Source organism: Oncorhynchus mykiss, chromosome 9, assembly GCF_057628025.1.
Source record: "Oncorhynchus mykiss isolate SJ-2025 chromosome 9, ASM5762802v1, whole genome shotgun sequence".
NCBI classification, from domain to species: domain Eukaryota; kingdom Metazoa; phylum Chordata; class Actinopteri; order Salmoniformes; family Salmonidae; genus Oncorhynchus; species Oncorhynchus mykiss.
In genome coordinates, this window is record NC_143030.1 from 50,668,737 (window position 1) to 50,681,897 (window position 13,161).

The 13,161-nt window shown below is 43.8% G+C and overlaps 1 protein-coding gene across 4 annotated transcripts in view; it reads right to left on the bottom strand.

The window, feature by feature from the left end:
- Positions 1-13,161, bottom strand: part of kazna (kazrin, periplakin interacting protein a) — a 231,593-nt gene that overhangs the window by 13,915 nt on the left and 204,517 nt on the right. For all 4 annotated transcript variants that reach the window (XM_036988141.2, XM_036988140.2, XM_036988143.2 and 1 more), the window contains 3 exons: positions 12,139-12,331; positions 6,657-6,793; positions 5,870-5,993 (listed from right to left, as the gene is read on the bottom strand). In XM_036988141.2, the coding sequence (XP_036844036.1) occupies positions 5,870-5,993; positions 6,657-6,793; positions 12,139-12,331 (454 nt within the window). The remainder of the gene's footprint in view (positions 1-5,869; positions 5,994-6,656; positions 6,794-12,138; positions 12,332-13,161) is intronic.

Consider the following 13,161-nt stretch of genomic DNA (forward strand, 5'->3'; position numbering starts at 1 on the left):
GGCAGCCCCACGCACCAGGCTGTCTCTCCGTCTCCTCCCTCCAGGTGCTCCCTCCTGTCCAGCGCTGCCAGAGCCGCCCGTCAATCAGGAGCTGCCAGAGCCGCCCGTCTGTCCTGAGCTGCCAGAGCCGCCCGTCTGTCCTGAGCTGCCAGAGCCGCCCGTCTGTCCTGAGCTGCCAGAGCCGCCCTTCACTCCGGAGCTGCCAGAGCCTCCCATCTATTTGGGACCCGCTGCAAGGGTCTCCAGTCCGAGGTCGGATGCAAGGATCGCCGGTCTAAAGGGGCCACTGAAGCGGACAAAAAAGCGGGCAAAGACTATGGTGGAGTGGGGTCAACGTCCCGTGCTAGAGCCGCCAACGCGGACAGACAGGCGGCACAGTCTGCAAAACATCACTGCTCTAGAGGAGATCTGCATGGAGGAATGGGCCAAAATACCAGCAACAGTGTGTGAAAACCTTGTGAAGACTTACAGAAAACGTTTGACCTCTGTCATTGCCAACAAAGGGTATTTAACAAAGTATTGAGATAAACTTTTGTTATTGACCAAATACTTATTTTCCACCATAATTTGCAAATAAATTCATTAAAAATCCTACAATGTGATTTTCTGGATTTTTTTTCATCATTTTGTCTGTCATAGTTGAAGTGTACCTATGATGAAAATTACAGGCCTCTCTCATCTTTTTAAGTGGGAGAACTTTTGGTGGCTGACTAAATACTTTTTTGCCCCACTGTACATGCCCTTATTTCAGTCGTCAGTCAAAAAGAGGGTGAAATCTGCTCCTGCATTCATCCCAGTCATCAGCATCAGAGTATTGGGGTAGGTGCATGTCTGACATCAATTTGTACGCAATTACAATGATAATTTAATATGGTCAATTTCAGAAAATGTTATATAACATAAACATACGGTTGACTATGGCTATGGTATAATGGAATGTTTTACATTGTGTGGTAGGTTTTGTGAGTTTGACACTCTTATGTAGATGTCATAACCAGCCATAATAAAATAACTACCATGGCAGGTTTTGTGGGGTTTGACACTCTTATGTAGATGTCATAACCAGTCATAATAAAATTACTACTGTGGTAGGTTTTGTGAGGTTTGACACTCTTATGTAGGTGTCATAACCAGCCATAAAATAATGCAATATATGTCACAACAGTTATACTAAATATGTGTGTCATGACAGTGTTAGGACCACATTAGGACAGGTCATTAGGACAGGTTGAGTTATGTCAGCTGTTGACATATTATGTCATGGTTATGACCGTGTCATAACGTGTCATGACCGTGTCATAACGTGTTATGACAGTGGGTGTCAAGTAAAGTGCTACCATGTGGGTCATAGCAAGCTCAAGCTCCTTAATGTTGCTGCTGGTCAATGTCATTTCTTGATGAACTACCCTTATCATGAAATTTGTCTGCTCCGCTATCGCTCATGGCTACAATGTTGTCATCCTGTCTCCTGTCTGTTTGTTTTTTGTGTAACCTTGTCCAGAGGTAGTCCTAGTAGGTCTACTGTGTGTGTAGCTTACTGAACCACTTGAAGAAAAAAAGTTCCTTAATAATGGAAAAATTAAATTATTATATTCTATTCCAAAAACTGGTCAACTTGAAGCAGCACTGGATTTAAAACGAGCATGTTCCTAACATCCGGAGTCCGCACACCCGCACAGTCTGCAACCCAGCTTGACAGCACTGGATCATGTTCATTAGGGCACACAACAGAATGCGTTTTTGTGAGGAAAAAAATAATTGCATCTCTCCCTGTTTCAGTCCATTTTCTTCCATTTGGTGCCCAATGAACACAGCCCTAGTTTTAGGAGGCTAAATGTGCTGTCGAGAACCAATGGAGAGTACTGTAGTATTGGGTGTGAAGTGTACACATGGCGGCTTCCTGGGTTACGAGACTGTGTTGCAAGTCCAGGGGAGGTCAGAGGTCAAGCAGGGTGGTAGTAGTATTAGAGAGGTTAGAGGTCATGGGAGAAGGTTACTGACACTGTGTGCTCACATATAGTAAGGGCTGCTTTCCAACAATCTCAAATGGCACCCCTCCCTCATCTCCTTTATGAAAAGCACTCAAACTGCTTGAACAAAAAAAAATATGAGATCAGGTTGAAATCAGGTCTCGTCTAATTGGCCATGAAGTGAAGGAGTCAAGAAGGACAAGCAGCCATTTGGGAGAGTTGGGACAGGGCCCGGTCAAAGATGGACTCTGCCACTCATGTGACAGAAGATGTCAGCCCCCAGCACGACAAGAGGAATTAGGATTAAAGCCATACCACAAACATACATACAAACAAACAAACAAACACAGGGAAGAGAGGAAGGCCACGTGGAAATTCAGTGTTATTTATTTTATTTTAAAATAATTCTTCTCATTTAGATCTTTCGCATATTTTGTTGCCATGCCATTAAAAGGTTCTTCACTTTGCCCTCCAGTGCTAAACATCTTCTAGTCCTCATGGCTTGAGCCTCAGTTGAGACCAATTATTTGACTTTAAATAAAACTCTTTAATAGTAATTTCAATAGTGTTTCATAATTTACAAAAAAATGAAAATATTCGACCGTGAAATGAGAGGGAATTTTGTTGCAACATAAAATGATATAATGGTCATCTGATGTGGCGTCCCAGCAGGAAAGGATACTTTAATATTCCGATAGAAATTCCGTAGAGCTATTCCTTTTTTCCCTAATATTATTCCGGTTTTCCAGATACTCCTTTTGATCTAAGGACCCTGAATAATAACTTCAATAAACGGACCCTTAATTACACCATCAAGGGTGAGTCAATACAGTCTCCAGCAAAACAGTTATAACTGCTTATGTCAGCTACCATCCACATGGCACATGGTATGCAACCTGTGGTTGTTGACATAAGCATCTATGAGTGTGATGCCTATGAATGAGATACAATTTGTATTATGTCCCATATATAATAATCCTATAAATGCTTATTGAGGGACCTCCAATTGCTAAAGCTGCCCTTTCATTTTAATGAGTGTTTCCATTTTCTAGCAGGTAGGATGACCCGTTAGCCAGCAGTCTTACATGGGGTTTCCAATAAAGCTTCTGCTCAGGGAAAAAGGGAAAAGATACTCATTTAATCTAATGTGTTTTGTTCCCCGGGGTAAAACACTATTAACCTTGGGCACCTATTTAATTGCCTTTTCAGCAATGGCTTGAACCTCCAAATCTGACTGCTGTTTTTTAGTCCAGCACAGGGGTTACTAGGGAGGGGGGGGGGGGGGGGGGGGGTGTCTAAGGTGTGCATTTGTTTCAGTTTGATTAGCCTGGCTCAATTTGGTATTAACACGCAGGGCAACCTCTCATCAGAAATACTTCCCTCTCTCAACCCTTCCAACCTCTTGTGCCATCCACACACCCCCCACACCTGTCAATCAAACCTGAATCTATAATGTCTGTCAGACTGACCCTCATTCCCAAATAGGTTGCAAGGTAGTGCACTTTTCAGGATGAATCAGCGTTATCTACTGTATACAATTTCAAACATGATTTTTCAATCAATTTCAAATTAGAGCCACTTGTTACAGTGAAACCATGACAAGCTTGTAAGTTATATTGTATTTTAGAGCTACAATTATATACGATATATTTGAGAATGGCATTAATTTATTCTGCAGAAAGTTTGGAAGACAATGGTCATTTAGAGAAAAAGCAGACTGAATTATGTCTGATTTCCCTCTTAACACTGTGATAATCCTCGTAATGAAAATAGGATTAAAACTCTAGAGCCAAATTTTGATTTGATTTATTTCACCTTTATTTAACCAGGTAAGCTAGTTGAGAACAAGTTCTCATTTACAACTGCGACCTGGCCAGGATAAAGCAAAGCAGTGCGACACGACCTGCTCTCTGGAAGCTGTCGAAATGTTAAACTTTTAGGAATCCCCCAGAATATGAATTCGAGGATGTCACATTTCCAATACTTTTAAAAATGTATTTTTTTAAACTTGTTTGACAAATACATTACAGGGGGGATGAGCCATCAATGCCTATTTAAGCGATGTATGTAAAGTTGTAAAAACTAATATTTTAGAACTTGCTGACTCCCATAACTCGTTTTGACTCTCTAGCCACGTTTATACTTGGTTGTAATATGCGTCATTTGTCCTGATCTTGTCCTCATTCTCATTGTGCCCACATTTTTAGACAGGTGTAGACAATTAAAAGACGCATTGTGAATGGATTTTGACCTAATCTTATAAGTGTAAACGTGCAAGATCAGGACAAGATCGAGACAAGATCAGGACAAAGGACGCATGTTAGCAGCAGGTATTGGCGAGGCTACTAAAATGTCTGCCTTATTCATTATCAATGGCGAAGGTGCAAAGATGACGGCTCCCATGTACTTACAACAAATTCCTTGTTTGCTAAGTTTGCCCTACAGTACATTGCTCTCCGTTACTGTTTGTTGTTATGGTATTAGAACAGTAGACTGCAGAAATGTTTGTTTTTTTAAACTGAAAAATGAGCTTAGATTGTGCTGATTTACTGGCATAAAGAACCATGTCGCGCTCCACAAGAACTCTGTGGGTAGTGCTAAAACAATGACATCATATCTGAATTCCTCCATATTTATGCACCTTCGCCACAGTTGCCATGCATTTAGGAAACAGGTAGCTCTACACATGCACATTTGACATGCTTGGATCGGGGACGATAGAATTGTTAGTCGATTTCCTCCGTTTTCAGCTTTTGTTTCATGTGGGGGATGGCCTTGTGAATTTTTTTGGGCCTGAGCTCATATTAGAAATCCAAATGTTTTGGACTACAGGTTGGAGTCGATTTGTATTCTGACATCTTAAAGGAGCAATCTGCAGTTTAAACAATAACAAAGCAATCACCCCACTGCTGTTTTGGTAAAAAGCTGAGGGATGGGGCTGGATAAATGTAACCTCTCTCAAAATCATGGACAGAGCAATGAATACAGGGACTGACCATTCATAATATCAACATTTTAGTTTTAACCTTGTTTAGAGGCTATACAGTCAACTTAAAGTTACATTCTTTACAGAAAAAAACATATATTTTGGGATATATATAATTAATTTAAAAGTCTAAATATTTATGTAGCAATCGCAGATTGCCCGTTTAAAATTTTGATTTGAACAACAGTCAAGAAATGTCTTTGAACTTTCTTGGTGATCGGGAGGATAATGAAGATGTGGGTATTTAGGGAGTTTTAGACATCAGATCACAGGATGACTAGAGGTTAGTTGAGGAGTCTTAACGTTAGAATAAACTTTCCTCAAAATGGCCGTGTGGAGGGAATGGACCAAGCAGGACAATGAATAGGGAGTAGAAGTTAAACAAAAAGCAGGGAGGAGGTCAAAAATTATGACAAAAAAAAAGGCATTCAGGGCAAAAAATACATTTACAAGCACAAAGTGCACAATGATTGTTATTTACACATACAGCAGTCCTTCAAGTTTCCAGTTATCGAAAACAAAAGTTAAAAATATAAAGACAATTAAAATAATCAAATACAACCACTTTTTGCTCTGCAGATACAGTAAACATCCACACGTAGTAAGGATCCCGGCTGTGGTTACACTGTTCACTCTATTTACAGTACTGTACATACAGATGCAATTTGCTTGTAATATTTTAAACTTCAGCGACGCAAGATGCGCCTCAGGCTTCTCACATGGTCTCCAACCATGGACAGGCACACACACACACACGGCTAAACACACACACCCACACGTACGGCCAAACACACGCGCACACACTGACAGAAAACCCTCTTATGCATCACCACTCAGGGACACAGGTGGGACTCTCTGCCACCTTTTCACCAGTCTGCATCTTCCTCTATGTAATAATCAGGAGTTGAAGTACCGTCAAACAGACCCGGGTCCATTGACTTGCGCTGCTTTCCCCGGGCGAAGACACGTGACAGAGAGCCCAGGCCCATCTTCTCTTTCTTCTTCTTACGCTTCTGGTCCTCCAGATCCTCTAGTGACTGCAGGGAGAGACAGATGAGAGATCAGAGAGAATGAGATGCAGAGATAAAGAGATGAGAAGAACAGAAATATACAACACATAGCGAGTGAAGGAAAGTGATTGAGAGAAAGAGAGAGAGACAGAAAGAGGTGAAGTGATACTGAGTGAACTAGTCAGGCATGTGTCTGTTATCTGATAGGGAGCACATTCAAAGAAATGAATACATGAAGTGAGAGTGGCAAAACCACAGTTGAAGTGGCTGGAATAACATCAACATACGTTTCACAGGAGCTGATCTTAAGCTAGCCAGAAACCAACACATAATCTGTCAAAATGTAATTTCTCCCATTCGTAACGCAACTCTATGTAGACATATATTAGGCAGCTATCCCAAATAAAACCTACTTTTTTAAAGACGGCCTGTTCTGGTGAAACTCCCTCAACTACAGCACAAGGGGCATGCTTTCAGAGATGGGGAGTAGAGTAGCCTGGTCCAAGATCTGTTTGTGCAGACTTGGGAGTTGGCAAACCAGCACAAACAAATCTGGGACCAGGCTAGGAGTAGAGTAATCTCGTAACCCAGAACCAAATTTAGCGCCAGCCACTGGAGATATTGGGAGAGATAAGGATTAGAGTAGAGTTGTGAAGGAGTTGATTACTTGAAGGGGTGGGCAGCTCTTACATTACAGAGGGAGTGTGTCCGGTGGCGGGGGGAGTTGATATCACTGGGGGTGGATGAGCGGTCGCCCTCCAAGGCCGAGGCATCTGAGATTATGGAGGGCTGGCGGGAGTGACACGGGCTCACCCTGACTGCAGCCACTGTGGGGCAAAGGAAGAAATGTTAAAAACAGGTTTGAAACAAGTAAATGGGTTGACAAAGGTAAATGTAAAAAAAATAATGTCAACCCCATATTAATCTTCAGTACCACCCCAATATCCACATGGGAACATCATGGATTTCTATGTTTTGTGGTCACAAAGATAGCAGATAAGTATTTCTGATGACATCACAAGTAAACACTTTGACATCATCAAATCAAAGTGTATTTGTCACGTGCGCCGAATACAACAGGTATTACAGGGAAATGCTTACTTACAGGCTCTAACCAATATTGAAAAAAGGTATTAGGTGAACAATAGGTAAGTAAAGAATAAAAACAACAGTAAAAAATAAAATGCTAATTTATTACTTAAAAATCATACAATGTGATTTTCTGGATTTTTAGATTCCGTCTCTCACAGGTGAAGTGTACCTATGATACAAATTACAGACCTCTACATGCATTGTAAGTAGGAAAACCTGCAAAATCGGCAGTGTATCAAGTACTTGTTCTGCCCACTGTACATGTAGACATGGTTAAAGTGACTATGCATATATGACGAACAGAGAGTAGCAGTAGTGTAAAAAAGGGGTTGGCGGGTGGCGGGACACAATGCAGATGGCCCGGTTAGCCAATGTGCGGGTGCACTGGTTGGTCGGCCCAATTGAGGTAGTATGTACATGAGTGTATAGTTAAAGTGACTATGCATATATGATAAACAGAGAGTAGCAGCAGCGTAAAAGAGGGGTTGGGGGAGGGGGCACACAATGCAAATAGTCCGGGTAGCCATTTGATTACCTGTTCAGAAGTCTTGTGGCTTGGGGGTAAAAACTGTTGAGAAGCCTTTTTGTCCTAGACTTAGCACTCCAGTACTGCTTGCCATGCAGTAGTAGAGAGAACAGTCTATGACTGGGGTGGCTGGGGTACATTTTTAGGGCCTTCCTCTGACACCGCCTGGTGTAGAGGTCTTGGATGGCAGACAGCTTAGCCCCAGTGATGTACCGGGCAGTACGCACTACCCTCTGTAGTGCCTAGTGGTCGGAGGCCGAGCAATTGACGTACCAGGCAGTGATGCAACCAGTGTTCTCGATGTTGCAGCTGTAATCTTTTTAGTTTCCTGAGAGGGAATAAGCTTTGTCGTGCCCTCTTCACGACTGTCTTGGTGTGTTTGGACCATTCTAGCTTGTTTTTTGTGTTTTTTTGTGGATTTTGTGTGTGAATTTTACCCCTTTTTCTCCCCAATTTCGTGGTATCCAATTGTTTTAGTAGCTACTATCTCGTCTCATCGCTACAACTGCCGTACGGGCTCGGGAGAGACGAAGGTTGAAAGTCATGCGTCCGCCAATACACAACTCAACCCGGAAGCCAGCCGCACCAATGTGTCGGAGGAAACACTGTGCACCTGGCAACCTTGGTTAGCGCGCACTGCGCCCGGCCCGCCACAGGAGTCGCTGGTGCGCGATGAGACAAGGACATCCCTACCGGCCAAGCCCTCCCTAACCCAGACGACGCTAGGCCAATTGTGCGTCGCCCCACGGACCTCCTGGTTGCGAACCCAGAGTCTCTGATGGCACAGCTAGCCACCCGGGAGGCCTCATTCTAGCTTGATGGTGATGTGGACACCAAGGAACTTGAAGCTATCAACCTGCTCCACTACAGCCCCGTCGATGAGAATGGGGGTGTGCTCGGTCCACCTTGTCCTGTAGTCCACAATCATCTCCTTCGTCTTGGTTACGTTGAGGGATAGGTTGTTATTCTGGCACCACCCGGCCAGGTCTTTGACCACCTCCCTATAGGCTGTCTCGTCATTATGAGTGATCAGGCCTACCACTGTTGTGTCGCCTGCAAACTTAATGATGGTGTTGGAGTCGTGCCTGGCCATGCAGTCGTGGGTGAACAGTGATTACAGGAGGGGACTGAGCACGCACCCCTGGGGGGCTCCAGTGTTGAGGATCAGCGTGGCAGATGTGTTTCTACTTACCCTCACCACCTGGGGGCGGCCCATCAGGAAGTCCAGTATCCAGTTGCAGAGGGAGGTGTTTAGTCCCAGGATCCTTAGCTTAGTGTTGAGCTTTGAGGGCACTATGGTGTTGAACACTGAGCTGTAGTCAATGAATAGCATTCTCACATAGGTGTTCCTATGGGAAAGGGCAGTGTGGAGTGCAATAGAGATTACATCACCTGTGGATCTGTTTTGGCGGTATGCAAATTGGAGTGGGTCTAAGGTTTCTGGGATAATGGTGTTGATGTGAACCATTACCAGCCTTTAGTGGTCATTTAGGCAGGTTGCTTTCGTGTTCTTGGGCACAGGGACTATGGTGGTCTGCTTGAAACATGTTGGTATTACAGACTCAATCGGGGACATGTTGAAAATGTCAGTGAAGACACCTGCCAGTTGGTCAGCACATGCCCGGAGCACACATCCTGGTAATCCACCTGGCCCCGCAGCCTTGTGAATGTTGACCTGTTTAAAGATCTTGCTCTCCGTAGCTGACGTGAGTGTGATCACACAGTCGTCCGGAACAGCTGATGCTCTCATGCATGCCTCAGTGTTGCTTGCCTCTGTCACGTCCTGACCTTAGTTCCTTTTTTATGTCTCTGTTTTAGTTTGGTCAGGGCGTGAGTTGGGGTGGGCATTCTATGTTTTGTAGTCTAGGTTTTGTATGTCGATGTGTTTGGCCTGGTATGGTTCCCAATCAGAGGCAGCTGGAAATCGTTGTCTCTGATTGAGAACCATACTTAGGCAGCCTGTTTTCCCACTATGGGTGTGAGTAGTTGTTTTCTGTCTCTGTGTCTGCACCAGAAAGAACTGTTTTGTGTTGGTCTATTTTTGTTATTTTGGTCTTAGTGTTCTGAGTTTAATACAGTGCCTTGCGAAAGTATTCGGCCCCCTTGAACTTTGCGACCTTTTGCCACATTTCAGGCTTCAAACATAAAGATATAAAACTGTATTTTTTTGTGAAGAATCAACAACAAGTGGTACACAATCATGAAGTGGAACGACATTTATTGGATATTTCAAACTTTTTTAACAAATCAAAAACTGAAAAATTGGGCGTGCAAAATTATTCAGCCCCCTTAAGTTAATACTTTGTAGCGCCACCTTTTGCTGCGATTACAGCTGTAAGTCGCCTAGGGTATGTCTCTATCAGTTTTGCACATTGAGAGACTGACATTTTTTCCCATTCCTCCTTGCAAAACAGCTCGAGCTCAGTGAGGTTGGATGGAGAGCATTTGTGAACAGCAGTTTTCAGTTCTTTCCACAGATTCTCGATTGGATTCAGGTCTGGACTTTGACTTGGCCATTCTAACACCTGGATATGTTTATTTTTGAACCATTCCATTGTAGATTTTGCTTTATGTTTTGGATCATTGTCTTGTTGGAAGACAAATCTCCGTCCCAGTCTCAGGTCTTTTGCAGACTCCATCAGGTTTTCTTCCAGAATGGTACTGTATTTGGCTCCATCCATCTTCCCATCAATTTTAACCATCTTCCCTGTCCCTGCTGAAGAAAAGCAGGCCCAAACCATGATGCTGCCACCACCATGTTTGACAGTGGGGATGGTGTGTTCAGGGTGATGAGCTGTGTTGCTTTTACGCCAAACATAACGTCTTGCATTGTTGCCAAAAAGTTCAATTTTGGTTTCATCTGACCAGAGCACCTTCTTCCACATGTTTGTTGTGTCTCCCAGGTGGCTTGTGGCAAACTTTAAACAACACTTTTTATGGATATCTTTAAGAAATGGCTTTCTTCTTGCCACTCTTCCATAAAGGCCAGATTTGTGCAATATACGACTGATTGTTGTCCTATGGACAGAGTCTCCCACCTCAGCTGTAGATCTCTGCAGTTAATCCAGAGTGATCATGGGCCTCTTGGCTGCATCTCTCATCAGTCTTCTCCTTGTATAAGCTGAAAGTTTAGAGGGACGGCCAGGTCTTGGTAGATTTGCAGTGGTCTGATACTCCTTCCATTTCAATATTATCGCTTGCACAGTGCTTCTTGTGATGTTTAAAGCTTGGGAAATATTTTTGTATCCAAATCCGGCTTTAAACTTCTTCACAACAGTATCTCGGACCTGCCCGGTTGTGTTCCTTGTTCTTCATGATGCTCTCTGCGCTTTTAACGGAACTCTGAGACTTTCACAGTGCAGGTGCATTTATACGAAGACTTGATTACACACAGGTGGATTGTATTTATCATCATTAGTCATTTAGGTCAACATTGGATCATTCAGAGATCCTCACTGAACTTCTGGAGAGAGTTTGCTGCACTGAAAGTAAATGGGCTGAATAATTTTGCGCGCCCAATTTTTCAGTTTTTGATTTGTTAAAAAAGTTTTAAATATCCAATAAATGTCGTTCCACTTCCTGATTGTGTCCCACTTGTTGTTGATTCTTCACAAAAAAAATACAGTTTTATATCTTTATGTTTGAAGCCTGAAATGTGGCAAAAGGTCGCAAAGTTCAAGGGGGCCGAATACTTTCGCAAGGCACTGTAAATATGAACATGGACACTTACCACACTGCATATTGGTCCGATCCTTCCTACTCCTCAGACGAAGAGGACAGCCGTTGCAGCCTCGAAGCAAGCATAGAAGTGATTTAGCTCATCTGGTAGGCTCGTGTCACTAGGCAGCTCGAGGCTGTGCTTGTCTTTGTAGTCTGTAATAGTTTGCACGTCCTGCCACATAAGATGAGTGTCGGAGCCGGTGTAGTATGATTCAATCTTAGCCGTGTATTGACGCTTTGCCTGTTTGATGGTTCGCCGCAGGGCATAGTCGGATTTCTTACAAGCTTCCGGGTTAGAGCCCCGCACCTTGAAAGCGGCAGCTCTACCCTTTAGCTCAGTGCGAATGTTGCCTGTAATCCATGGCTTCTGGTTGGGGTATGTACATACAGTCACTGTGGGGACGACGTCCTCGATGCATTTATTGATAAAGTCAGTGACGGGTGTGCATCATCTGATTTTAACCATCCTTGATCAGGCAAAGGTTATAGTATAGTAAGACGCATATACATATTTGGTTGTTCAAAAGTTACCATGCATCGTGACATCAGGAGGAAATCAGTCATCACGTTGCTTGTTTAACGAGTACCACTTCCCCTGATTAGGCTCATACCTGGCTCAAACTCGGGACCTCTGCATTGCTAACACACTCCTTGAGAACGCTCCAACAGTTTGAGCCACCCAAAAGGTACCAACATTTAATGTTCGACATGGAGTGAGCTTATGGTACGTTCTTAACGTCCTTAACTCAGTTAAACATGGCTAACAGTCCCACCAGTGTCATCCTTTGTGTGTGTGTGTGCATGCGTGTGTGTGTGTGCGTGCGTGTGCCTCACCTTGTCTGTCTGTGGGGTGGCCTGTGTGGACGTGGTAGAGGGTCTGTTGACTCTGCCGGATGGCTGCGGTGAGGGGCAGGTCCGCGTGCATCACCCACTCTTGGTTGTTGCCGTTGACAACCGCCTCTGTGGGCATGGCTAGAGACTGGCGCTTGGGCACATCCTTAGTTAGGGTCGCTAAGGACTGTTTCGCCTAGGAGGGAACACAAACACACACACACACACGGGCACACACACACACATCAGCCCCATGCGGCATTACCATTGCCAATTATACAATCTATTCCTACAGCAAGATGGCTATTCACGACTCTTCGCAAGTGAGTGTGAACGTTCATAATGTATGTGTGTGTTTGGGTGCGATCAAGTGTGCACATGTATATAAAACAGCCAACTACAATAGTGACACCGCTGTGTGGGTTTTGGTCTCTGTTGGGCTTTCTCGTCTGTCTGTGTTTCATGAAAAATTCAGCCGTACGCGTGTTCCCCTTTGATGTGTGAAATCGCTCACTGATGCTGAGAGATGGACAGAATAGCTAGGGGAAGTGTTTACAGCCAACACACAGACAGAGAAAAAGAGAGAGAGGGAGTGGGGTAGAGAGAGGTGGGGGAGAAGTGGGGGGAGAGAGAGAGAGGATGTGAGAGAGTGACAAAGACATGGGACAAACACCAAATTGAGAGACTGCATGCAGAATTCTGCAAAAATATACTCTGTGTACAACGTAAAACACCAAATAATGCATGCAGAGCAGAATTAGGCCGATACCCACTAATTATCAAAATCCAGAAAAGAGCCATTCAATTCTACAACCACCTAAAAGGAAGTGACTCCAAATCTTTCCATAACAAAGCCATCACCGACAGAGAAATTAACAATGAGAAGAGTCCCCTAAGCAAGCTGGTTCTGGGGCTCTGTTCACAAACACAAACAGACCCCACAGAGCCCCAGGACAGTAACACAATTAGACCCAATCAAATCATGAGAAAAAAAGGGTGAAATACAACAGTGTGCAATCACAGCAG